This window comes from Vulpes lagopus, chromosome 5 (genome assembly GCF_018345385.1).
Source record: "Vulpes lagopus strain Blue_001 chromosome 5, ASM1834538v1, whole genome shotgun sequence".
Lineage (NCBI taxonomy): Eukaryota > Metazoa > Chordata > Mammalia > Carnivora > Canidae > Vulpes > Vulpes lagopus.
Genome location: NC_054828.1, coordinates 133,087,299 through 133,113,423, shown reverse-complemented (window position 1 = coordinate 133,113,423; position 26,125 = coordinate 133,087,299). Strand labels below are relative to the sequence as shown.

Genomic DNA, 26,125 nt, shown 5'->3' with positions numbered 1-26,125 from the left:
TCCTGCTCTGCGGGGGGGGGGGGGGCACCTGCGACCCCGCGTGCTCAGCATCCCCAGGCGTCCTGTGAGGCCCCGACAGGTCAGCTCGCTGGGCATAGTCACCTCCCCCCCCACCACACCTGCAGAGAAACACGTTTGCAGGTAAAATATCCGGGTCGGCTGGAGGAGTTTATACCACGGAACAGGGGATGATGGTGAGTCTACACTGGGCGGAGCCTGCCCTGCGCTCACTCGGGGGTTTTGTTCTCGCAACTGAGCCCTGACCCGGTGGCAGGTGGCGAGTCACACGTCTAGGAGAACGTGTTAATGTCGGGGTCGCCGTGACCTTTACCGACTACGTGGCCACCGTGTCCTCACAGCAGGTGTAAGGTCACCCCCTGGGGCGGAGCGGGGTCGGGTCCTGTCTTTGCAGCCGGGCCGGGCGCTGGGCACCTTCGTGCTCACGGGGCCGTAGCCGTGCTCGTCCCCTCGCAGTCACGTCACATCCCCTCGCGGTCAGGTCTCCCCCCCAGTGAGCGTGCGGATCAGCCCAGGGCCACCCCGTATGTTTGGTCTCTCCCTCCTGCGGCTCCCCTGCCGTGGAGCCTCCCATCCCCCTACCCGCATCCCTGCCATGGAGCCCCCCACCCCATATCCTGTCTCCCACCATGGAGCTCCCCACCCCCCCCACCCCGTCCCCCATGGAGCCCCCGCCCCAGCACCCCATCCCCACCGTGGAGACCCCCCACCCTGAACCCTGTCCCCTGCCCCAAACCCCGTCCCCCACCGTGGAGCCCCCCCCCGGCACCCCCTCCTCCATGGAGCCCCACACCCCACACCCCATCCTCTGCCGTGGAGCCCCCCCGCGCCCCGTCCCCTGCCATCCGGGGCTCAGCCTCCGCGCTCGGGGCATCTGCGGCAGGAGGAGGGTCCACATTTGACGGTGGTCGAAGGCCTGAGGCTCTGTGCTTCCCTCCCTGAGGACCAGAGCGGACCAGCTTCGGGCCGCGTGTCCCCACCAGACCCCAACGGGGCGACGGCACCCCCGGCCTCTGTTCTTGGGAAGCTGAGCTTCCTCCCGCTGCTGCACACGGGCGGGGAGAGGCTGCGTCCCCCCTTCCTGCGGGACGGTGCGTCGTGGTTGGGGCACTGGGCGCGAGCCCCGGGGGCACTGGGGTCAGAGCGTGGGCCACGGGGCTGAGACGGGGCCCAGGGCAGCGGGAGGGGGCGGGAGAGGACAGAGGGTCAGAGCGCCGCGGCCCTCCCCGGGTGGCCGTCCTGCCCCAGCCGCCTGCCTGCCAGCCCCCGGGAGGGGACGACCCTCGGGCACGCAGGCACCACAGGAGCCCTGCCCTGGCAGCTGCGCCGGGTGCTGGGGACCGGGAGAGGCGCGTGGGCGCGTCCGGCAGCTCTCGGGGAGGCGGCAGGCGGCTGGTCCTCTGGGCTGCGGTGACCGCGCCACAGCGTGTCACGTCCTGGAGGCCGTAGGTCCCGCAGGCTGGGGTCGGGCGAGGATCCGGCTCGTCATGTCCTTGGCGCCTTTTGCAAGGTGACCTCCCCGCCCCCCGCAGCACCAGCGCCTGCGCGTCCGGGGACTTGGCTTCAACCTATGCACCTCGGGGACACCCCGTCTGGTCACGACGGAGGCGACGTTCGGGTGAAGCACAGGGACTCGCGTGGGCAGGTGAAAGCGCCGCGGAAGCTGGGGCACATGACGTGGGGACGTCTTCCTCCCCCGACAGCACAACGGCTGGGGAAGCGTCGGTCCTCGTCCTCCTGAGTCCCGGGATGTCGTACAGCGACGTGGCTCTGAGACGCTCGTTGCACAATGGACTCCGCCCTCCCGCCGCCCGGGCTCCGGCCTCAGGCTCCGTGAGCGAGGGCACCAGGGCGTCCCGGGTCTTTCCAGAAGAGCAGAAAGGCCCCGAGTATCGGCCGTGCACATGGACGTCCCGTGTGTGGCATCGTGGACGTGGACGGCGGTGCCCTCGTGGCCTGTGTGCCCGCCCCTCCGCCAGCCCCCGACCCCGGCGTCTGTCCCACAGGCACCTGAGGCAGGTGGGGAGGGATGCTCCGCGCTGGAGGCTGGCGGCAGGGGCCTGACCCGGAGCCACCGCAGGCCTGACGGGCGTGTCCCCGGCCGGGGACGTCGGGGGACTGTGAGCTGCCGGCCGGAGGGCAGGGGCCTGCGCTGTTGAGAGAGGCGTCACCACCGGCCGTCAGCGGCCTCGTCCTGCCGGCCCTGCAAGGTGACGTCGGCCGGACACCCGGGTCCCCACGTCTGTACATGGACCTGCCCCCAGGCTCCCTCGGCCGCAGGGACGCTGATTCTGCTCGTTCAGGAAACGTCCCTCCCGCTGTGGTTTGGTTCCTTAGGAAACTCTGGTGCCCTGAGCGCGGGGACACGGGGCACCTCCCACACTCAGGCCGCGGCGCCAGGGCAGGCTCGCCCTTGCCTCGCCCCCCTCCCTGCCCTGCAACCGGGTCATCGCTGGCGGGAGCTCCTCCGTGCCGCAGCAGGGACCGTGCCTGGACCCCCCGACCCCGTGTCCCTCGGCTGCGGCGCCGTCCTTGGCCATCGTGGAGGATACGGGACTTAGGGGGCGTTGACTCCTCCCCAGCCCCCAGGGAGCCAGATGAGAGCCCACGTGGAGACGCTGAGGGGCGCCCTGTGCCGTCCTGGGGCAGCGCCGTGCAGTCAGGGACTGGGCCAGTGGGGTCGCCCGACGCCAGCGAGCACCCCTGGGGGAGCAGAGGAGGACCGTGCGCGTCTCCCCAGCTCTCGGGCTGCGCGGGTCACTGTAAATGCAGGAACGCGGCGTCCCACGTGGGCGGAGAAGGGTGCCCAGGGGCGGGGGAGGGGGTGGCCGGTGTGGCTGCAGCTCCGCGTGCCCCAGCGCTCAGCTTCCGTCTGCGGGGAGCAAGCCCGGTGGCCGGGAGGGGCTGCACACGTGGCGTCACCGGACCTTGGTTTTGATCCCAGGAAATGGGTGAAGCTCGAGGGCGTCTCGAGTTCGTGTGTCCCAGACGGTGCCGATCGGTTCCGGGGCCTCAGGCTCGTGCTCCCCTTCCTGCAGGTCCTTGCCGGGGGGACACTCCCAGGACATGCGTGGTCACAGGCGGTCGGCTGTGACACATCCTGCAGCTCTGCGTCCTCGGTACCCCCCCCCCGTCCCCCGACAGGCACCCGGACGGCCCCAGGCCAGGACCCGGGTTGGTGCAGGGTGCACAGAGGTCCCCGTGGGACAAACCTGGGTGCTCGTGCTCGTGGCAGGGGTCTCACGTGGTCAGTTCTCGTCTTCACGTGGCCTCACCACCAAGATGGGGCCACAGGTGCTCAGGTGGTGCCGGAAGACGTCGGGGGGGTCGTGGGAGAACCGCCTCTGTTTGAAGCCGTCCTCGCGTGTGGGGAACGGCAGGAAAGCTTTCTCCTTTCCCTGGAAAATTCGCTGTTGCGTGAAGGTCTGTGGCTTCATCTTCGTCTCGCTGAGCCGTTCAGAGCCGGGCGCGTCCTTCCCAGAGCGGGTGCTCTGAGCCTGAGCCTGAGCCTGAGCCCCGAGCGCCCCGAGCGCCCGAGCCGCGTGGACTGGGACGGGCTCGAACCCGGCTGATTTCCTTGCTCTGTGGAGCGACGGCGCTGGGTGGAGCGCCTGGGGCAGAGCCTCGTATTTTGAGGAAGCAAATAAAACACTCGCGGGGCTTCTAGCCTGGTTCCCGGGAAGTTACGGGGACGTTGATGATGGTGTGACTGGTGCAGGGGCCCTTTCTGTCCCTGCCCGGGGCCACCTCACGCCGCGGCCCTGCAGGGGCAGGGACCCCAAAGCCGTGGGCGGGCAGGTTCGGGCGCAGCGTGGCCAGGACACAAGGGGCAGGAGAAACGGACGTGTCGGGGCGTCCGGGGGGCTCAGTCGGGGAAGCTTCTGACCCTGGTTTCAGCTCAGGTCGCGATCTCGGGGTCATGAGGTGGAGCCCGTGCTGGCTCTGCACGGGGTGTGGATCCTGCTTGGGGTCCCCTCCTCCCCCGCCCCGCCCCCCATCCCCCACTCTCCACCCCCTCACGAATCTGTAGGGCCCGTTGAGCTTCCCCGCGGGCAGCTTGGTGTCTGCGCCCGATGGGATGCACCGTGTCCAGGCTCCCCGGCGGCGCCGTCTCCGTGCACAGGGCGATGGGCGCGCGGCGGAGGAGCCCGTAGGGCCCAGCGGTTACCTGCTGACCGCGGTGAGGTGCAGGCGTTCCCGGCCCCCGACCTCTGCTCCCGGCCGGTCACGGGGTTTCTGCGCATCGAAGACCTACCTGATTCGTCGTGGGTCCTCCGCCAACGCGAGTTGCCGTGGCAGGATCAGCAGAAAACGTCAAACAAATCAGTAATTCGAAAATTAAGGACAGAAAGTCAGGACTAGCGTCTACGTTAGCCGACACGACCCTAGTGGCGGGAAGTACGGGCGCGGAGGTCCCCAGGCCGGAGTGGACAGGCCAGACGGAGGGGACGCCGCGGGGCAGGGCCGGGAGGGCGGGCGTTGGAGGCACCGCCTGTCTGGGAGTCGGCGCGGGGCTGCGGGAACCTCACGCGCCCCGGGCCGGGGTCGGCGCCTGCGCTCCTCTGAGTGACCGTCTCTGCTTGTTTCCAGGGTCCCCGGGGCCGGCCGACGACCACGGCAGCGGGGCCTGCTCCCCCCTGTTTGACAGCGGCCTGCACCTCAGCGGCGACCCCAGCAGCACAGTAAGCGCAGCTCCTCACCCACACGCCCCGGGGCTCGCGGGGACCGAGGAGGGTGCACGGGGCGGGGTGGAGGCCGCCCCTGCACCGCGCGGACATCGGGTGTGATGCTCGGCCCCCGTGAGGCCGTGCTCCGAGGCCAACCCCAAGCCAGCCCCATGGGCCGTGAGCCTCCGCCCCCCCAGCTGCTGCCCCGGGCCTTAGGGCGCGTCCAGGCTCCCTTGAGAGGGCGCAGCACGGGCTTCACTCGCCCTCGGCAGGGGCCCCGAGCCAGTAGGACGCCCCGTGCAGGCGGAGGGCGTCCTCCTGCCCCACGTCTCCTCCCCACCCGACGCTGGGCCCCCGCAGCGCTGCCTCCCGCAGGCCCAGACCCCTCCCCGCTCCCCGCGGCGCCTGCGGCCCCACAGCCTCCCTCCAGGGCACGCAGACCCGGATCCCGGATCCCGTGAGCGGCCTCAAGCTGGTCTGGGGAGCAGAGCGGCTGCTCTCCTCAGACGCGCGGCCGCTGGGCCTGCGGGGAGGGCCTGAGGACACGTTCCTAAAATTGCACCGTTTTCATTTTAATCTCTTAACGTGGCTCTTGATATTTAAAAATTGCGTTAGCGTCTTTGTGAGCTTTGAAGCAAAACACTAAAATACCAAAAACCAGAGCCCAGGAGCCCACGTCAGTAATATGGGTGCCAGGCCCCGTACCGTTCCCTGGCGCGCCCAGAAATGAACGGCGCCCTGAGTCCGGAGCTGCCCTCCCCTCGGGCAAGGATCGCGCCATCGGAGTGTGGACGTCCCTGAAAATAGGCCGTTTTGTTTTATTCTCAGGCTTGTAAAACATCACTCTGTTAGGGGCTGCTCGGTTTGCGCCTCTAGTTACGGGGCTGTTTTTAGGGCCCACGCGTGTCGTGTAGGGGCCGGGTGTCCTGTGTCTGCCGGCTGCGACACGGCATCTCATTCTGTGGATGTGCTGCTGTTTATTTATCGATTATTGATCAGCAGCGAACACGCAGCTTGTTCTCTGGGTTTTCCGTCACTCGGTGCTGAAGTACGGCTGCGGCCACCCCCGCCAGGCCCCTGCTGCAGACACCGGGGCCGGGCTCCCGAAGCAGCGGCGCCGCGTGTGCGGAGGCGAGCAGGTGCGTGTGCACCCGGGAGTCCCCGTGGCCCGCGGCTTCGCGCCGCTACGGACCTTTTGGGTTTAATGTTTGCAAATACGGGTGCGTCGCGAGGATTTGTTTCCGTCCCCGCCGCCAGCGCGGGGCCGTGTGCTTTCTCCTCCGCGCTCGCCTTTGCCTGTTCGGTGAAGCTCTGGCCACGCGCTTGTGCATAGACTCGAGGCTGCCCGTGTCTTCCTCTCGACCCGCCGGGATTCCGCGGATGCTGGGAGCCGATACCCTGGGCTCCGGTCGCCGATCCCCCGTTCACAGCTAGCGTTTTCGTTGTCCTTGCCCAGTTTTTCTGTAAATAGCCGTTGATTTCAGCGTCGCTGAACGCACCCGCGTCTCCATCTCGTGGACTTGGGGAAGCTTCTCGTGCCTTTGCCCGTAAAAGAGATTTACTTGTATTTGCCTCTAAATACTTCCCGTTTGCTTTCCCCTTCGGGTCTCCAGAGCAATCGGGGATTTGTTTTTGTAAAACGTGGGAAAAGTGGGGATCAGATTCAGTTTTTTGGGAACCACTGGTGACCTGTTTCCTCGGGGACCGTGGTGCCACCTGCATCCTCGGGCACGTGTCCTGACGGCGGGTTCACCGCTGACCCCGGTGTGCGCCGTCCGCGTCCCTAAGCCGGTTCCGCTCTTAATCCCTACGTGTCTGTAGTTCGTCCTCCCCTCTGTGGCTCCCATCCTCTCTCTCCCCCGTTTTCGTGTGAATTTTTAAAAGCTCCGGTCGGTTCCGCGGGAGTCTGGGGATCGTTCTTGTGACCACACGAAGTTTAGGCCGACAGGGCACGTCCTCTTTCCTGTTGCTGGAACAACCTTAGGGCTTCTTTAATATTTTTCCGTAGGGTTAATGTTTATCCTTTTTGAATCCTGACAACAGATTGCTCATCCTCCCACCTCTTGGCTCCACGGGTCCGCACACCAGACGTTTCTTCTCATGCTGACCCCGTAGTCCTTTCTCTCCGTTTGCACCCTTGGGTGCTCTTGCTTCTCGCGGCGCAGTCTGACGCCTCGTCGGGGTGTGGGCATGGCTGACCTGTGCTCTGGCTTTTGTCCCCGATCGCGGGCTTTGAGGTTTTATTGGTCCCATTTTGCTACATCATCTTCTTCTTGATTTTAAATTATTTTGGTTAAATTTTTCATGCGTCTTTCTTCTAAAATTGTCCTCTGCACGTTTGAAATGTGGATACTTGCTCTCCATTCCTTTAGAGCCTGCCCTTGAGGCTGTGCACTGGGGCTGCTTTGTTAACGGCTTAGAGACCCACAGCGACTCGAGCCCCTTCCAGGAGGACGCGGGACCCGGTGACTCTGCCGCCCCCGCTGCCCCCGCTGAGGCCCCTCGCCCCGCAGACGTCGCTCTACGTGGGGAGGTTAACGGCCGCCCGTCCTCTACCCCGACCTGCCGTGCCTGATGCTCTCACGGAATCGGCGTCCCGTCTCCTCTCCGACTCTGCTGGAAGCCGCGGCCTGTGGGCGGCAAGTCTGCATCCAGCTGTTTGACAACGAGCGACTGTCTCTAAACGTGGGCGTGTTTCCGTGTCTGTGGTTTCTGGCGTCGACGCCGGGAGGCTCTCTCCGTGTGGCTGCGGGTGCAGGGGTGTCTCCCGGGGCAGCTTCCAGCCCGGTGACCGGATTCCTTGTCTTCGGCACCTCATGCACCTCGTGCTCCCTGAGTGTGCGTCCTCGGTCTCCATCCTCCGTGCACCCTCGCGGGCCTCCCACCAGCCCCACACGGGGCTCTGACCGCCTGCCCAGGGCCCCTCTGTGGCGGGGCCTCGCCTCTCCACGGTTCCCTTTGCTGCCCGAGCGTCTCCTAGGCCGGTTCCTGGGATGTCCAGCTCTGTCCCGCGTCCTGGTTGAACCGTCTGCTGAGGGCTGTTTTCTTTAAAACCGTCGCGATAATGTGATTCCTCCTAAAGGAGAGAGTATGTGCACGGCGTGGGACACGCCAGCAGTCACTCGGGAAAGGGGACACGGCCTGCGGGGGCGGGGGGCACACTCGGGAAAGGAGCACACGGGGCGGGGAGGCCCTCCCGCGGCCCCCGGCACCTGCTCACGGCCTCAGGCCGTCCGTGTTCTTGGGCTCCGAGCACATGAAGCTCTCGCCGTTGTGGGCACGGTGACGGGCGGGTGCTGTGGGTGCGTGTCCTCGGCCGTCCTCCTCACCCTTACCACGGCAGGGGGACGAGGGACTCAGCTTATAAATGCTCTCGAACTCGCCGGACAGTCCACCTTCAGACAAAACGTCCGAGTTGTTCAAAACACGTCACAGAGAATCTGAATCTCAGAGTCAAAAACTAGTCATTTTTTAAAAGATATCAAGACTCCGGGTGCTATGAACTTTTTAAAGACCGCCCACCCGGTTTTCAGGATGGAAACAATAATCCCACGAATGATCCGGCGGCGGCTAGTTGTAGGTTCGGAGCCGTGGGGCCTCCTCGTCCACGTGCTCAGCAGCGGGTTGTGTCCAACGGCAGAGATCGTGCGGGAATCGCGGTATCTGGGGTCTCAGAAGGAACAGACTCCGCCCTGCGCTGTGTTTCCTGGAAAGAGGAGTCGGAATCATCCTCAGGCTCAGGATGTGGCGCCGTTTTCAGGATTGCTCGGATCCCTTTCCCTCTCCCGGGCCCGGGGCCGGCCGAGCGGGGGACGGAGTCTGCTCAGAGCAGGGCTGTGACCTCAGGATCCCTCGGGGCTGGGCTTCCGGCCCCACGACGGACCCCACTGACCCCGCTGCGTCTGGAGCCTCTCGGGCGGAGGTGGCCCGGCCTCGCGGGACCCGCACTCCCGTCCGCGGTTGCTGGGCGCGTCCCCGTGTGGCCTTGACAGCTTCTCTGTGTGTTTAGCGCCCTCGGCCCCCAGACGTGACCCCCCGCCCCCCGCGGCCCGAGGTCGGCTCTCGTGCTCCCTCCCCGCAGCTGCGTGTGCCTCCCGCGGTTTACAGTTCTGACTTCGTCTTTGCTGTCTCCCTATCAGAAATCCTCCCGGGATAAATATATTCACCACAACAAGGTCTCGGGCGCGTTGCCCTCATCTATTTAGGTTGAAAATTGCAGAATTCGTTTCTCCACTTCCCCGTGACCTCCCGCTCCCCTGCGAGCCCGCTGGCCCCTTGGTACCGGGCAGTGCTCACCTGGGCGTCAGGGAGGCCACAGCACGCACCTTGACGCTTTCCTGCCCAGGAAGGTCTCCGAGGTCCTGAGCGGGACCTGGTGCTTCCGCCCTGTGCTCCCACTCGGGTTCTCGGGCGCGCACCTGACCCCCCGGACCCCGAGCGACCAGATGCTTGCCCGCCTCCGGCTGCACCGGTGGATGCAGAGTAACGCTGGTCTGAGTCCTGCCCCTCGTGAGGAAACCTTACCAGAAAGGAATAAGGAGCTGCAATTAAGGAAAAGAAACCTGATAGCAAATACCTGATTTTCCAAGTCTCAAATTTCAAAAAAAAAAAAAAAAAAAAGCTTTAGAAAACTGGGGTTATTGCAAAGAACGAAATGATTCAAGAAACATAGAGGAAAAATATATGAATACATAAAACAAAATTTTATAGAAATTATGAGAGAACAGGTAAAAATTGGTCCATATTTCCAAAAAAAAAGAGCAGAATAATAAAATAATTAAACCAGTAAGCAGCTTAACGAATAGTAAATAAATACAGAGACAATGAAGGAAGAGTTTCCGTGAGAGAACAGATGGGCTCCCAGGCGGAGATAATGAATGAATGAATGAATGAATGAATGAATGAATATTTGTTTGATTAAAGCAGGAGGCGCATACAGGGAAGTGTGCAGCTCGGAAGCGGCAGCTCAGGAAATTCCATTACACCTGTCGGACATCACAGACTCCGAGTCCCCCCCCCCCCCCCGCCCCGCAAGGAAAGGTCATCGCTACCTTGACCTCGGTCCACATAGGTTAATGTTGCCTGAGTCTTTTGAATTTCAGATGGAATCACATGCTCTCACCTTTGTTGCCCAAAAAGAAATCAATCTTGAAACCCACGAGAGAAAACACAGATCACTTACGAAAACTGACAGTTTCATTGACAGCAGGTTTCCCGATGGTAACAGGAAGACGGAGAACCGTCCGGTAACGTGTCAGAGCGATGGGGACGGACGTACCGTTGATCCGTCCTGCTCCTCCAAGGCCGTCTCTCCGGGACAAGGTAGAGATGGAGACTTGGCGACACGAAGAGAAGCTGAGAGGCTGTCACCAGCCGACTTCCACCGACAGAATTTCCAAGGAGCACGTTTCAGGAAGAGAGATTAAGGTGGCCTGGGAAGGGCAGCTGGAGATTAAAGACAGAAATATGTACGCGGAGCTACAGAAACGTCGTCGGTGTGAAGTGCCCGCAGCTGAAGGAGCAGAGCCCTGGGCTGCGGAGCGTAGTGTGAACGACACAGACCTGGGGGACGTGACCCCGGGTCCCGGGATCGAGTCGTGCATCGGGCTCCCCACATGGAGCCTGCTTCTCCCTCTGCCTGTGTCTCTGCCTCTCTCTGTGTCTCTCATGAATAAATAAAATCTTTTAAGTAAAAAAAAAAAAAAAAAAAAAAAAAAACAGACACACAGATCAGTAGGGTGACGTAGAGAGTCCAGAAGTAAACCTTGGCTTATATGTTCAGTCGGTTTATTGCAAAGGAGCCAAGAATATGCAACGTGGAAAAGATTCTCTTCAATAACGATGCTGGGAAAACCGGCCAGCAGCTTGCAGACGAGTGAACGGGGACCACGCTCTTGCAGCGTGCACAGAAATAGCTCAAATGGATGAAAGGCTTCAATCTAAGGCCCCAAACCTTAAGCCTCTTAGAAGAAAATGTAGGGTGTGAGCGCCTTGGTATTGCTCTTGGTGATGATTTTTTGAGGTTTGACTCCAAACCCCAAATGCAAAGACAACAAAAGGAAAAACAAACAAGTGGAACTAACCCCGCATGGGGACGTCCGGGTGGTGGAGTCGGTTGAGCGTCTGACTCTTGATGTCGGCTCAGGTCATGGTCTCAGGGTCTTGAGATCGAGTCCCCGCATGAAGCTGTGAGCTCAGCACGGAGTCAGCTGGAGATCGCCCCTCTGCCCCCCCCCCCACGGAGTCTTCTGCACACGGAGGAAACCGCCAGCGAGAAGGAGAAAGCATGTGAGCTGTAAGGGGTTAATAGTCAGAATTTACGAAGAACACATATAGCTCAAGGGGGAAAAAACATTAGTTTGATTAAAAATCTGGTAGAGGAGCCAAATAGATGCGTCTCCACAGAAGGCACACGGGGGCCGACAACACGTGGGGAGATGCTCAACGTGCCGCGTGGTCAGGGAGACGCCACCTCACCCGTCAGTGGCTGGAATCAAGCAGCAGCTGTTGGGGGACGCAGAGAAGGGGGGCTCGGGAGCTGCTGGTCGGGGTGCAGACCCGTGAGGCCAGTGGGGGGTCCTCAGGGGCGTCGGAGAGCCGTCGTCTGACCCAGCGTCTGACCCCGTTTATATTTCAGTCCTGGGGACGGGCTCGCTGCACGGCCCCCGGGTCAGCAGTGCTCTGCTGCGTACCTGCCGCACGCGGAGACCGCGGGTCCCTACAGCTCGCATCGGCAGAGCAGACCTGAAACAAATAAAGTCCTCCTGGGTCCACCTTACGCCGGCACAGCGTCATGTGTCAATCACATCCCAGTAAAATTCGGGAGAACAATAGGCGGCAGGAGTGAAACCAGACTGGAGTCACTGGCCGCCGGCATAGCCTGTTTAGATCAAACAGTGTCAGAAGCAAGGAAATCTCTTTTTTTTTAAGATTTTATTTATTTATTCAAGAGAGACTCAAAGAGAGGCAGAGACACAGGCAGAGGGAGAAGCAGGCTCCCTGCAGGGAGCCCGACACGGGACTCGATCCCGGGACCCCGGGGGCACGCCCTGGGCGGAAGGCGGCGCTAAACCGCGGAGCCACCCGGATGCCCGGGAAATCTTTTTCTGTTTAAACAAACATCCTGAAAATAAGTCGTAACAACCAGAATTGGAGGTAAGCGGGCGCAAGAGAAGAACGACCAAGGAACGGGGGGCTTGGGGTCCGTGGTCCCGTGAGGCCGCAGGGCGCTGGCCGTGTCTTCGCGGCCCGAGCAGGGCTGGCGGCGCGTGACCGCGGCTCTGGGCTCGGCGCGGGGGGGTTCGTCGGGGGGGGGCTCCGTAGCGGCCTTGGTTCCCCGGGGGCTGCCCTCGTGGGTGCCTCCGCCTTGCGTTCTTCTTCGAGGGGCCCCCAGAGTGGGCTCCTCGCGCTCACGGAAGCCACACGCTCCGCCGAACGCAGGCTGCTGGCGCGTGGGGAGGGCCCGCGGGAGCCCCGGCCGCCGTGCCCGAGTCGCTTTGCCTCCTTACGTCACATGTGACACACGGACCTAGGTTAGGCGCTGGTGTGTGCCGAGCAGGACGTGACGACTCTGGTGCAGCTGCGGGGAGGAGAAAAGACGCGGCAGACCGATAAGTCGACGACTCAATCACCGTAAAACGGAGGCTGCTTTGGCCGACGGTGAACAGCTGCCTGCCCTGCCCTGCGCCAGGAACTGGATAAAAATAAACGCGTTGCTCGGGCGGGTGTCCCCGGAGCTGGACTGAAGCCGCCCCAGAAGCCGCGCGCCGGGCCCTCGTGGAGCAGCCCGAGCCGGGGGTCTCGCGAGTCCTCGCATGGGGGATCCTGCAGCGGGTGCGGGGAACACGGGCCGCCGGGCGGCTGTGGCCGTGGGCTCCCGGGGCGACCTCGCCGGGCGCCGGGCGCGGTACTCCTGGAGCGCCGCCCGGGGTGTCGTCCTCGGCCCAGCGCCCCCGCACCCAGAGCTTAGGGCAGGCCGTGTGCCGAGCGCGCGTGGCGAGTGCTTCAGGAAGACCCGCGCCAGCCGACCGCCCGGGCCCAGGGCGATGCTGAAGCGGCGCCCACGCGGCGCGGGACGAGAGCCGGCGGCGCCTCACGGTGAATGTTACCAGGATGTTTTAATGACTGTGCACCGTGGGAGCACAGTCGTGCACAGGCCCCGGCCGTGTGTCTGGGGCCAGCGTAGAGGGGAGAGCGCAGGGGACGCGGTTCCCTGGACGCAAGGACCCACGTGACGGGGATGGCGACGCTGGCGGCAAGGACCGCGGTGGGCAGAGCAGGTGTCCCACGGCCGCCATCCCCTGCACGCCGAGCGCTTACGTCACCACCTCCTTGTGCAGAAGCAGGTAAAACCTGGCGCCAAGAGGTGAAGTCGTTGACCGTGGAAACGCGGCTGCCGCGTGCTTGCATCGGAACCCGGGTGCACCGTCTGGCTCCGGGGCTCTGCCTTGGGTAACCGGGACCGCCTGGGGACGCGGGCCGACCCCACAGCCCCGCTCGGGAGCCAGGAAGCCGGGTCTCGGGAAGCCAGGGCTCGCCGGGGGGACCAGCCCTCCCGCGGTGTCAGTGGGGACCGCCGGGGTTAGGGCTCGCACGGCCATCGGGGGCGGATGCTGGACGCGGGGTGGAGCCGCGCAGAGGGGCCGCTCATGGACCCCTTTTCGAGTTGGGTTTGGTTTTCCTCGTTGTTACTAAGTCGCAGAATGTCGGCTCGTCCTCTTGTACACGAGGAGCGACTGTCTCTCATGCACTTTCTTCGTGTCACCTCCCGGCGAAGCAGGGAAGCTTCAGGGAAGCCCCACTTTGCCAGCTGCGGGTGACCAGCTGCTGTGGGACGAGGCTTTGCCACCTCGGGGCAGTGCTGCGTTGGTTAGGGTCTTGCTGGGGCTTGGGCCCCCTTGGAAGCCCCGAGCCTACCCAGCAATGCCGTATTTCTCTAAAAATGACATTTGTCCCTCGCCCCTGTCCTTTTCATCACGTGCTTCAGTGTCTCATTGATCCTTATCTTAGATTGGTAACGGCCGAGCCCCGCTGGCTTCCAGACGCCATGGGGAGTCGAGGAAGAGTCAGGTCCCGTTTTCTCTCCATTATTCATGTTTTGTAAGACATTTTTTTTGCTTTTTTTTTTTTGTAAGACATTTTTAATCTTGTCATGAGGATAATGATTTCAGTTTGCAGCATATGGCAACAATCTATTGTCCGGAAAGTTCGTTTGCTTTTAATAATTGTATTGCTCTGATATTTGAAGACTTACAGCATGTGAGTAATTTACCTGGTTGTCTTCACAAAATTAATATTTATATTTTAGAATATCAGACTAAACGTTTCCACTCAAAATATGCCAAATTTAAATAGAAAAATTTTTTACGTGTCTCCTACGAAACGCCAAGACCGTGCTGTGCGGCACTTGCTGTTCGTCCCCGAGACGTAGGTCTGAATTTAGCTGCAGAAAAAGATCAGAATGAACATTTTCCCTCAATAATAATTAATATTTGATGGCTACTTGAGCCTTTGAAAGTTGCTCCTTGGAGAGAAAACACACGAGAAATATTATTTTAGGGGGAAACACACTTGATCAAACCGTCACCCCTTTGTGGACCCAGTGGACGCGGCTCGAGAGAAGCTGCTGCGTTTGCTGGGACCGGGCCCCGGAGGCTCGTGTGCGGCCGGTTCCCCCGCAGCCGTGGTGGGCTCGCCGCCGGCTCCTGCGGCAGGTGCCCCGGGCTGGCAGGGACACTCTGCAGGGACGCTCAGCGGGGACGGGCGGTGCTCGAGGACGGGAACGGCCGGGAGAGCCGCGCTGGAAGAGATGAAGCTGAGGATGCCCACGAAGTGCCCCCGCGACGTGCCCGGCCCTCCTGTCGAGCCGCTTACGGCCCACGCCCTGCGCTCCCGAGGACAGAGGCCCAGCAGGTGCACCTGTCCTGGCCCCGGCTGCGGCAGGTGCCCGCGAAGGCCCCTCCTGGGTCCCTGGGAGCTGGAGGACAGACCAGCGCCCCATGAGCCTGCCGTGGATGCCGAGCCCGGGACCGTGGACGCAGGCTCACAGCTGGCAGCCCAGCGTCTGTGCCCCGGGGAGCGATGCGGTTCCTCCCTCGGCGCCTCCCTGGACCAGACGCTGCAGCTCAAAGGTGCAGCTGCATGAGCTTCAGGGAAGCCCCACTTTGCCAGTAGACGTGCCCGGGGCCCCGTGGATGGTGCATGTGGGAGCTGTTCTCCCCCAAGGTGGTCCCAAGATACCAGCAAGATTCCGGCAAGTTCTCCGTGACGTCCTGCGTGTCCCGTGTTTAACACTGTTTCCCGGGAAAGTGTTGATCTGCAAAGAACGGCCCGTCTCCGCAGGATGCTCTGCCACGTGCTCTGAGCCGCACCTGGACAGGGGGGCCTGCAGGGGGTGGGGGGACTGCGTGCGCCCCTGGAGCCCGAGGCCCGGCCCCGCTCCCTCCCTGCGTCTGTGGGCAGGGGCACGGCCTGGGCTGTGGGGGGCTGCTCTCTGACTGATCACCCAGTCTCCTGGGAGCTGGGGGGGGGGCTGCCATGGGGGCACGTACCTGCTGCCAGCCCCCCAGCCCTCCAACCCCCCACAGCCCCTACATGTCCCCACATGCCCCCACAGCCCCCACATGCCCCCCACAGCCCTCACATGCCCCCACAGCCCCTACCTGCCACCCACATGGCCCCCACAGCCCTACAACTCCCACATGCCCCCCACAACCCTCCACACGCCCCCATAGCCCCCCACAGCCCCCACAGCCCCCCACAGCCCCCACAGCCCCCACAGCCCCCCACAGCCCCCCACAGCCCTCACATGCCCCCCACACCCCTCCACATGCCCCCACAGCCCCCCACAACCCTCCACATGCCCCCCACAGCCCCCACAGCCCCTACAGCCCCCCCCCAGCCCAGCACCCGTGCATTATTCCCAGAGGAGGCACCTGGCACCAGCCGGGCTGCGAGGCGTCATCAGGCCCGTGCTCCCCACTTTCCACCACCTCGTGGGTGTGGATCCTTGTTTGAATGACGGGAAGCCAGAGGCGTGAAGGAAACCTGCCCGGGTAATAGGCCGGTGTGTCTTCAGTAGGTGTTGCTGCCTTTCTTCCCTGAAAGATACCGTGGTCTGAAGTCAGCCTGGCAGCGGGCGTGGGCTGGGAGACTTCTCCGTTCTGGGGGTGACGGCGGCCGCCCGACCGCGCGAGGCACAGGGTGTGCGGGAGCCGGGCCGCTCCCCCGGACGTCACGCGGGTCCCTTCCCCACGCTGCCAGACCCTAAACAAATGTAAACAGCAGCGACGTGTGTGCGCCCCAAGGTGGCATCTGTAATGTCACGGAGATAAGCCCGGCCCACAAGCCCGACGTCCATGACAGACGAGCTGCGGGGAGTGGAGTGCACGCGGGTGCTGGGCGGGTGTGGGGCCGATCTCGGGGACAGGCTGTCGCGTCTGTGCCGCAGCCACCACCTGCCGCACACGTCACCCTTCCTGGGGGCCCAGAGGCGGCAACGGTAACTCTACTAGAGATTCGGAGAGGGAGCGTCGCGGGTGACCTCCCGGCCCCGAGCAGCGAGCAGCAAAAATATGTAGCCGGGTCGGAGCCGGGGCTGCGATGGTTAAACAGCAGCTCATTAAAGGACGTGTTTGTGGGGAATAGACATTTACGTGTCGCTGGCCCCGTAACTCAGCATCCGTTCCTCCTCTATGTACAGTACGTTATGCTCAGTGTGTTTATCCGATGCACGGACGTGTGTATCGTCAGGCTGAGTTGCTCCAGAGACCAACACGACCAGGTGTCGGGGGCCACAGGGGCGACGCCCAGATGCAGGCGCCCAGGCCTGCAAGGTCCTTGGATTTGGGCCTCCTGGTGCTGCACTAACTGGTTGCTCTGCTCTGGTTTGTCCGCCGGCGGCTGTGCTCACCCGGGACCTGAGACCGTGGACGGACATCAGGATGGACGGAGGACGGGCCATATACGTCTTGTCCACAGGTTCCCCGAGTATGTAAATACCGCAGGTTTTTTTTTTTTTAATTTTTTTTTTATTTATGATAGTCACAGAGAGAGAGAGAGGCAGAGACACAGGCAGAGGGAGAAGCAGGCTCCATGCACCGGGAGCCTGATGTGGGATTCGTTCCCGGGTCTCCAGGATCGTGCCCTGGGCCAAAGGCAGGCGCCAAACCGCTGCGCCACCCAGGGATCCCAATACCGCAGGTTTTTTACTGATTAAATTTACTGATTTAAATTCAGGCCCTGAAGGATGGAGTAGCGAGTTCTCGCTGACGAGTGCTTCCTCGCAGGCTGCGCTTGGGCGTGTGTGGGTCTGAGCTCCGCTGCAGCATCGGCACGACCTGCGTCTTCGGACCACTGGACGCCTGGCTTTGCCTGGGCCACCGCTCGGCGCCCGGCCCCATATCTGATGACCTCACACGTGCTGTCCCTGGGACGACTGTGCACGCAACAGCCATGTCTGAGGTCGGCGTCCCCCGTCCTCCGGCCTGGGCTGGAGGGCAGGATTGCCTGCAAACGGGCACAGTGAACGTCTGCTGCTGGGGGTGGGGGTGCGGAGGGGCAGGGGTCACACGGAGGGGGCGGAGCCATCCCGTCTCCCACAGACCCTGGCGGCTTGCGGCCTATGTGCTGGTCAGAACTCAAACTGCGCGAGTCCATCAGCACGTGCCGTGGTGGGAAGTGTGTGCCTCAGTGGAGTCAGTTAAAAATAAAAGGATGAGTTGCAGAGCCCAGAGCCATCCATCCACATCCAATGTGACAGCAAAACCTAAAAAGTTGCTTTCAAATCTTCTGTAAAGTATTAAAGCCACTAGTATTTTCTTTTGTTAAAAAATAATGACTTAGGGCAGCCCCGGTGGCTCAGCGGTGGGGCTGCCTTCGGCCCAGGGCGTGATCCTGGAGTCCCGGGATCGAGTCCCACGTCAGGCTCCCTGCATGGAGCCTGCTTCTCCCTCTGCCTGTGTCTCTGCCTCTGTGTGTGTGCGAGTGTCTCCTGAATAAATAGAACCTTTAAAAAATGATAATAATGACGTACATACGTGTTCAGGCGTATCACGGAGGCGGGGCTGGCGTTGGCGGGGTGGTGCAGCAGAGCCTGGAGATGCGCCGTCCCGTGCTCAGCTCCCGTGCTCGGGCAGATTAGGGATCGCGGCCGACAGGCAGCAGCCTCTGCGGGGGCTCGATTCGGCAGCGTTCTCCGTCCTGTCCCCGGGCGGTGCGTGTTCCTGACAGGCCGTCGGCCTCTCGGCCCAGCCCTTACTCTGCTTCCCGGCTGGAGCCTCAGTCGTGTCAGGGAATCCCGTAAAGCGCGTGAACCTGTGTTCTCTTCCATCAAATGCTAATGATCGCTAAGTGATATTTAAATATAGGCACGATTCCAAGGGAGTTAGCAAGAGGAGGTTCTCCCCACGCAGGGAATAAGCGGGACACATCCTGTCACGCTCCAGAGGCAGAGTTTCTGTTAAACAGAAGGTGCTCTGCCTCCGGGCGCGGAGGTCGGTCTTCAAGGCCCACTTTGTGTCAACTGTGACCCATAAAGGTTCCTTTGGTACCACCCTTGGTGACGGCTACGTGCGGTAGGACCCTAACTAGGTTTTGGAGAACGGGGGAAGGAGCGTCGGGAAATACACGGGTGGGTGATGAGGTTTGGACCCCTGCCCTTCTCTGTTTGGGTTTTGTATGTCCTGGACTTCGAGGGTGCGGTCCTGTCTCTCCTGTGCTCAGAGCATGTGGCCTGCGGCGGTGGTCATCAGCCTCGCGTGTGCCCGTGCGGGCGTGTGGCCGTGCGTGTGGCCGTGCGTGTGGCCGTGCGTGTGGCCGTGCCTGTGGCCGTGCCTGTGGCCGTGCCTGTGTGTCTGCCGAGAATAGGTGACGCGCAGCGTGCCCCCTCTCACTCTGTGGTGACAGATTTGGAGGTTTCTTCTCTCATCTGCATTTATTCATTTCCCCAAATTGTATAAATCTTGTCTTAAAAGTTCTTGGTTTTGCCTGAGTCTCCATCGTGTGGCATTTTGGGGAAACAGGGAAGGTGTGTGAACGCGTCACCACGGGGACTGCCCGGCAGAGGGGATGTGCCCACCCACCCTGACACGGGGTCCCCTTCCCGGCCGCTGCCCCGTGGGCCATGCCCCGCAGCTCCGCGGCCCCAGCCGGGCTCAGGGTCCACCTCGTGGTCACCGAGGCCGCTCCCGGGAAGGCCCTGCGACATGGTCAGTCTCGCGCAAGTGTGGCACAATGGCCCGCTCTTCCTTAGCCCTTCAGCAACTCGGCCGCAGCATAAAGGAGACGGAGGTGGGCCTGCTTAGCGTTCCCCTCCCGAGGTCGGGCTCTCCCACGGTCGGGGTCTCCCACAGTCCGCGGCAGCGCCCGGCGTGTCGGTGGCGAAGCGCTGACCGGTGCGGCCCCTGGCACTTCAGTTCCGCGGGTGGGAGCACCCTCATTGCTTCTGGAAGCTACCAGGCTGAGGTCTGGGGCGGAAATCAGAGTGGAGGAGGTCGGCTTTGTGCGGGAGGAGAGCTTCCCTGGGGGGGACCTGCTCACACTGCTCACGCGAGCTTCCCGAGGTCAGAGGCTCCGGAAGGTCCACCTGGACTCAGTCTGCGTGCGGTTCCCGTAGAGAGGCAGGTGCAGGCTTTCCTGCGGGGCTGGGCCCTTGACTCTGTTTCCCTGGGACGCCCCCCTCGGGTCTCCAGGTGGCACCGCAGAGGACGAGTCGCTGGACGTCCTGGGGCAGGAGCAGGGCACAGACGCCGTGGGGACGCGCCCAGTGGGCTCCTTCTCCTCCGCGGGGTCCCCTGCCCTGGTCTGGGAGGGGGCGTTGGGACACCTCAGAAGAGCCCCTGATCTATCAGCGGAGCATCAGGGAGACCTGGGGTCGGCTTCTTATGTGAAAGAGAACAGCAGGGAACTCGGGGGTCTGTCGTTGGCATTTGGAGCCACTGCGCTGGGTCAGGCACTGCCGTGACCCTCGCCCCTGCCCAGGGCTGCTTTCTTCTTCCGGGCTGTGGGCTCCGCAGTGAAGATGGATCAGTCCCTGTCACCCCCCCAGAACCCAGACGGGAACCTTGGGGTCCTGTTGCCTAGAGCCCACCTGTGATTCTGCTGCTGGCGGGCACCTGCCACGTGGGGTCGGGCCCCAAGCCTGTTTACACGGGTCCCACACTTCCCAGGCCGCCTCCTGGGGTCTGCAGGCCCCGCGCAGGAGTGGCCGACTCTCTGGGCCCATCGGCCCCGCACGGTGCCCACACCCACTGGACGGGGCAGCCTGTCACCCACGGACCCTGTGGCGTGTGTCCCTGGCTCTGTGGGGTGCCCAGGACCAGAAGACACCATCTCTGTCTCGGGCCCAGAGCCACTCTTCTGTGACGCTGGAAGTGGGGGTCCCCCGGCCCCCTGGACTCAGCACGTGCCAGCTGAAGTCTCTCCCCATCAGTTCCCCTTTGACCTTTCTCTCTTTTGTGCCATAGTTTAAGAAAACAGTTTCAGTGCTCATGGAAGCGCACCTGTTTCTTCCAAGATCTTTGAGGAAATTATCACACGATTCCGTACCAGTTGGAATGTACCTGGTCTGAGTTTTCTGGGGCGCGGGGTTGGGCCTGCAGCCGGTGCCGCCTCACTGACTCTGTCACTGCTGCTTCTCCTTACTCTGCACAGGCTCCATCGTCACCCTCCTCGCCCGTAGCTAACGGACCAAAATACGAGAAGCGCTGGCTGGACACGCTGTCCGTCCCTCTGTCTATGGCTCGAATCTCAAGGCACAAGGCTGGAGCGGAGACGTTAAGGTGTGTGACCCGGGTCCGAAAGGGCGGAAGCTCGCGAAGCCCGTCGGCTGGCCGGTCCGTAGGAGCCCCTGAGGGCCCCGAGCGTCCGACCGCGGTCGTGTCCGGTGGATGGTGAATGCAATGGAAGCCAGCGGTGATCCGAGCAGCAGCCGCTCCTAGGAGCAGTGGTTGTGTCGAGGGCTGACGTGACTCTCGTTAGCTCTGCTCAAACGTAGCGATTACAGGGAATCGTGTGTCCACTTGTGAGTGTCCACAGGACTCGACTGGAAACAAGAGCACGTTCTAGTCCAAGCTGCAGACGGTTCCCGAAAAGTCATTTACACCCTGTGGGCCTCATCGTCGACACCAGTGAAGCGAGAGCCTAGGCCAGCATCCGCGTCGCGTGACGCCCGCGGGACTTGGAGCGAGGTTAACTAATCCGTCTCAAACCTGTGTGTGCGAGGGGTGTGTTTTGTGCAAGGAGAGCGTTTGCTGTCTCGCCCGGAAGTGTGACAGATGAGTAGCTGTGCTGCCGGGGCCCCGGGAAAGGCCGGCAGGGAAGCCCCTGCGGAACGTCCTTCCCGTCGTAAGACGAGTGTGCAGAGAACCGCGTGGGCCGTGCACGTCAGCAGCCGGAGAGTTCGCTGTTTTGAGATTGAGCATCGGCTTTGATAAAATGTGTGTGCATGCCCACGTGTGTACACGCCTGCCTGAGCGTGTGCCTGTGTTTGCACCTGTGTGTACACACCTGCCTGAGTGTGTGTCCGTGTGCACGCCTGTGTGTGTACATGCCTGCCTGAGCATGTGCCTGGGTGTACACCTCTGTTTACACACCTGCCTGAGCGTGTGCCCCTGTGCGCACCTGTGTGTACACACCTGCATAGGTGCCCGTGTGCACCTGTGTGTGTACATGTGTGCCTGAGTGTGTGCCCATGTGTGTGTACACACCTGCCTGAACGTGTGCCCCTTGCACACCTGTGTGCACACACCTACTTGAGCATATGCCCATGTGCACACCTGTGTGTGTACATGCATAACTGAGCATGTGCCCGTGTACCCATTCCTGTGTGTGTACATGCCTGCCCGAGTGTGTGCCTGTGCACACCTGCCTGAGCATGTGCCCCTGTGCGTACCTGTGTGTACACACCTGCTTATGTGCCCGTGTGCACCTGTGTGTGTACATGTGTGCCTGAGCTGTGCCAATGTATGTGTACACACCTGCCTCAGCATGTGCCCATGTGCGTGCCTGTGTGTGTACACACCTACTTGAGCATGTGCCCATGTGCACATCTGTCTGTGTACACGCCTGCCTGTGTGCCCGTGTGCACACCCGTGTGCATACGCACCTGCCGTGTGTGCCTTCGTGTGTGCTCGGGTGTCAGGTGGAGGAGAGGGGAGGCCTGGGTTCTCTTCCTTCAGGGAAAGGGAAAGTGCGTCTGATAAGGCTTCCGGTGGCTATAACCGATTCTCAGTGATAACCGACGTCGGTCACACAGCACTTTAAAGTGAGTGTGCGCATCCGTGAAGGTGCTTGTTCACCGTAGCACGGACCCCAACTGTGGGTTCGAGTGTTGAGTGTGTGGCCGTCTTTGGAAAAGGTCAGCAGCCGTGAAAAGTTAGGAGGGTGGGAAGAGGGAGGGAAACCTGGATAGAGACGACCGATGGTCAGTAGTAGGTGAGAGACGACGTACAGGGGCTGGGGACACGGGGACAGAGACCGGAGCTCCGCGGTAGATACCCAGGTAGGTGGCGAGTAAGACGGTGATAGAGCGCGGAGGCGGAGGTGACGGATGATGGAGGTAGACGACGGATGGATCCATAGAGGAGAGACTGACGGATAGAGAGCGGCGACAGACGAAGGATGCGCAGGTACATGGTCTGCAGGTGGATGACGACGACAGGTAGGCAGGTCAGTACGGACGTCGTGTGTAACGAGCCGTCGAGGTTCCGTGGCCACAGATCCCTCCTAAAAGGTGCCCGTGTGCGCTCGCTCTTCTTACGACCTGCTGCTCGGTCGGAGCTGGTTTGTTCGGAGTCCAACGGGCCGGGCCGGCGGCTTTGGATCTCCGCCTGCCGCTGCCCGTGACCGCGGGGCTCCCGGGAAACTAGGGCCGCTGAGTGTCCCCGAGCTCCCGCTGGCCGGCCGCCGTGCTGTGCCCCGTGGGGAAGGGAAGACCCGACCCGCCTGTGGCGATGGGCCTGGTCTGGGCTTGCTCGTGCTTCCCCCTGGCACCGGGAAGGAGGCCGGTTCGGGACTCCAGGACCCGGACCTGGGTGGGCTGTGTGCTCGGGGGCGGGGGGAGAGGGTGGAGGCAGGAGGAGCCGCACGACCGTCCCAGGCCATCCCCACGGCGAGGACACTTCCTGAGGCCGCTGCAGACCAGGCGCGTTGTGCATGGGCTCCCGGGGGTGGGCAGGCCGCCTGACCCCAGGGGACATGGGAAGGAGCCCTGTGTGGGGTCAGGGTAGGGGCTCCCGGGGGTGGACACACCACCTGACCCCGGGGGACACAGCCCACAGGAAGGAGCCCTCGTGCGGGGTCAGGGTAGGGGCTCCCGGGGGGACACACCGCCTGACCCCGGGGGACACAGCCCACAGGAAGGAGCCCTCGTGCGGGGTCAGGGTAGGGGCTCCCGGGGGGACACACCACCTGACCCCGGGGGACACGGCCCACAGGAAGGAGCCCTCGTGTGGGGTCAGGGTAGGGGCTCCCGGGGGGACACGCCGCCTGAGCCCGGGGACACGGCCCACAGGAAGGAGCCCTGTGTGGGGTCAGGGTAGGGTCTCCCAGGGGTGGACATGCCGTCTGACCCTGGGGACACAGCCCACGGGAAGGAGCCCTCGTGTGGGGTCAGGACAGGGGCTCCCGGGGGGATACGCCACCTGACCCCGGGGGACACGGCCCATGGGAAGCAGGATAGCGACGTCGCCTTGTGCCTTTCCAGGGCCCCGTGACCTCGCCCTGTGAGGCTGTTTCTGGGCTCGTGCTCGTGGCCCGTGCAGGACAGCGGAGAAGGTGTCGCCGTTCCCTCTTCCCGGGGTTTTGTGCGGGTTGAAGAAGCTTTGAAGTGCAGTGGACACTGGTGGGTTCCTGGTTCTGTGGACCAAGAAGCCTCACGGGGAGGCCGGTCTCACTCTGAGTGACTATCACCCAAGGGCAGCGTCGGACGGTCCGCGACGGGTCCCCCCCGCCCCTGCCACCAGCCGGTGTCTTGCTCCCGCTTGGACCGCCTGTTCGTGTGTGTGCGCGGGTGCTGGCCGCAGGAGGGGGCGGCTGTTGGCCTCGCTTCCCGAGACGTGGGCGCGCAGGAGGCGCGGCAGGAGGAGGGAGCCTCGGGCCCTTTGTCCCGCTTGTGTTTTGAAGGCCACAGCGGAGGGGCTCCGGGGGGCTCAGTCGGTTGAGCATCTGACTCCTGGTTTCGTCCCAGGTCGTGGGATCGAGTCCCCGGGACACCCAGCTGCACGCTCCGCGCGGGTCTGCGGGAGATCCCCTCCCCCTGTGCTCCTCCCCCGCGCTCACTCGCGCTCTCTAACAAGTACATAAAGTCTTTTATTTTTTTTATTTTTTTATTTTTTTTTCATAAAGTCTTTTAAAAGCAAAAGAGAAAAACCGTGAAACGGTGTCTTGCCTTGTACAGCAAGATGCCAGTCTTCTCCGTAGGAGGGGACCTTATCCTACAAGAAAGTGCCTATTACAGGGATCCCGGGGGGCTCAGCGGTTTGGCGCCTGCCTTTGGTCCAGGGCGTGATCCTGGAGTCCAGGGATCGAATCCCACGTCGGGCTCCCGGTGCATGGAGCCTGCTTCTCCCTCTGCCTGTGTCTCTGCTTCTCTCTCTCTCTGTCTATCATAAATAAATAAAAATAAATCTTAACAAAAGAAAAAAAAAAAAGAAAGCGCCCGTCAGCAGCCAGACGGGCTTCCCGGCGTCCTGCGTGGGGCCGACACGCTGCACAGAAGCACGTTTTGAGGAGTGACGCTGCGCCCACGGCGATCCTGCTGAGCCCTCTGACCTGCTTTGGGAAGGGTCGTCTGCCGTGAGCGTTCCTGCCGGGACAGGACTCGTCTGTAGCTCGTTGTCTGTGGTCAGGACCCTGGGAGGCGCAGCCTGCGGGGCCTGTGGGCCAGAGGGCTGTGGGCATCTCAGTGCGGGGAGCGGCCCGTGTGGGATGTGGCTGGAACCGGGGAACAGGTGGGCACAGGGCACTCGGGGTCTCAGGTTCCTGAGGTGCCTCCTGGTGCGGCTTGTGGGGAGGCTGCAGAGGGGTCCGCAGGTGGAGCCGGCAGGAGCATGTGGCCCCACACTCGCGTCTCCGATCCCGCGCAGGAAGGCAAGACCCTCGGTGCAGCCCCTGGCCAGCCACACGCTCCGTGGCGGCTCCGGCGAGCGCCGGGCCCAAGGCGGCGTCTGCGTCTGGGGGAGAACCTGCAGGGCTCAGGGTCCTGGTGCCTGGGGCGGGCCCGGCAGGTTCAGGGACCCGGGCAGCAGACACGCACATGTAGTGTGGCCCGCAGGGCCGCAACCAGTGCGGTTCAAACGTGCAAATGACACTCTCCGCGTGGTGGCGTGCTGCCGTGAGAAGCGAGCTCGTAGAAGCCGAGACGGGGCTGTGTGTGCGTGTGCCCGTGTGTGTGTGTGTGTGCACATGTGTGCGCGCCTCATACCCCCGCGTGCTTGCCCCTTTGCAGTGTCTCGTAGCCTCAGGCACGTGCGTTACCCCATCAGCACCATCTCCCTGTCCCTGTCCCTGCGGGGACTGCGTGGGGGTGTGTAGAGCGAGGGTGGAGCAGCGATACGTGTGCGAGAGGCCGGACGGAGCCCACGCTGAGGCTGCTTCTGCTCGTGGACAGAAACGTGGACCTTGACCGTGTTTCAGGCGGTCAGATGGTCATCGTCCAGAGGGACGGGGTTGGGGCCGAAGCCAGTCACCAGGCTGGTCAGCTGCCCCCCGGGAGGGGACGCGGTCCCGATGCTGCACCCTGGGAAGGGTCGACCAACAGGCCTGCGCATGGCGTCTTCTCATCTCGGGTGGACGCTCCAAGCTCCGTCACGAGCAGAAGGAACCCACGGCCTGTGCATCAGCCTCACGGCCTGAGGGCCTCCAGTTCTGCAGGGGCCTCGGCACACGTGGGCCGTACTCCCCCCCGGGTCCCACCCCGGGTCCCCGAGAGGCGGCGGCGAGCCCCCAGGAACCCTTGGTGTGGCCGGTCCTCCCCTCCCGTCCATGATGGTTTCTGCACATGGACTGGTTTGTCCCCGGGGAAGCCCTTACTGCCGATCCCTGAAACCTGGGGTGGGGTGCCCCGGAGTGCCGAGCCCACGGGCCGCGGTGTCTGTGGGTGTTTGCTGCGACGGCGGCCGTGGCCATCGGGACAGAATCCTGAAAAGGCCGAGCAGATGCTCTGACTGCAGAGCCGTGTGGCCGGGCTCCGCGGGGCAGTGGGAGGGGACGGGGGGAGGGAGGGGAGGTGGGGCCGGGAGTGGGGGTGGACAGGGCCTGGGAGGGGGAAAGGAGGAGGGGAGGGGGACAGAGGTCGTGTGGTCGGGACTGGGGTGGACGTGGTCAGAGGTCGGGCCTGGGAGGGGAAGGGGGGGGACAGAGGACGCGGGGTCGGCGTGTGTCCTGGGCCAGAGGGGAGGACCGTCCGCTCGGGAGGTGGCTCGGGGGCGGGGTCAGACTCT

At 62.9% G+C, this 26,125-nt stretch overlaps 1 protein-coding gene across 1 annotated transcript in view; it reads left to right on the top strand.

Moving 5' to 3' along the window:
• Nucleotides 1-26,125, top strand: part of SNTG2 (syntrophin gamma 2) — a gene marked incomplete at its 5' end in the record, with an annotated part of 125,754 nt that overhangs the window by 60,338 nt on the left and 39,291 nt on the right. Inside the window, 2 exons of the mRNA XM_041757031.1 lie at nt 4,609-4,700; nt 20,337-20,464. Coding sequence (XP_041612965.1) covers nt 4,609-4,700; nt 20,337-20,464 — 220 coding nt within the window. The remainder of the gene's footprint in view (nt 1-4,608; nt 4,701-20,336; nt 20,465-26,125) is intronic.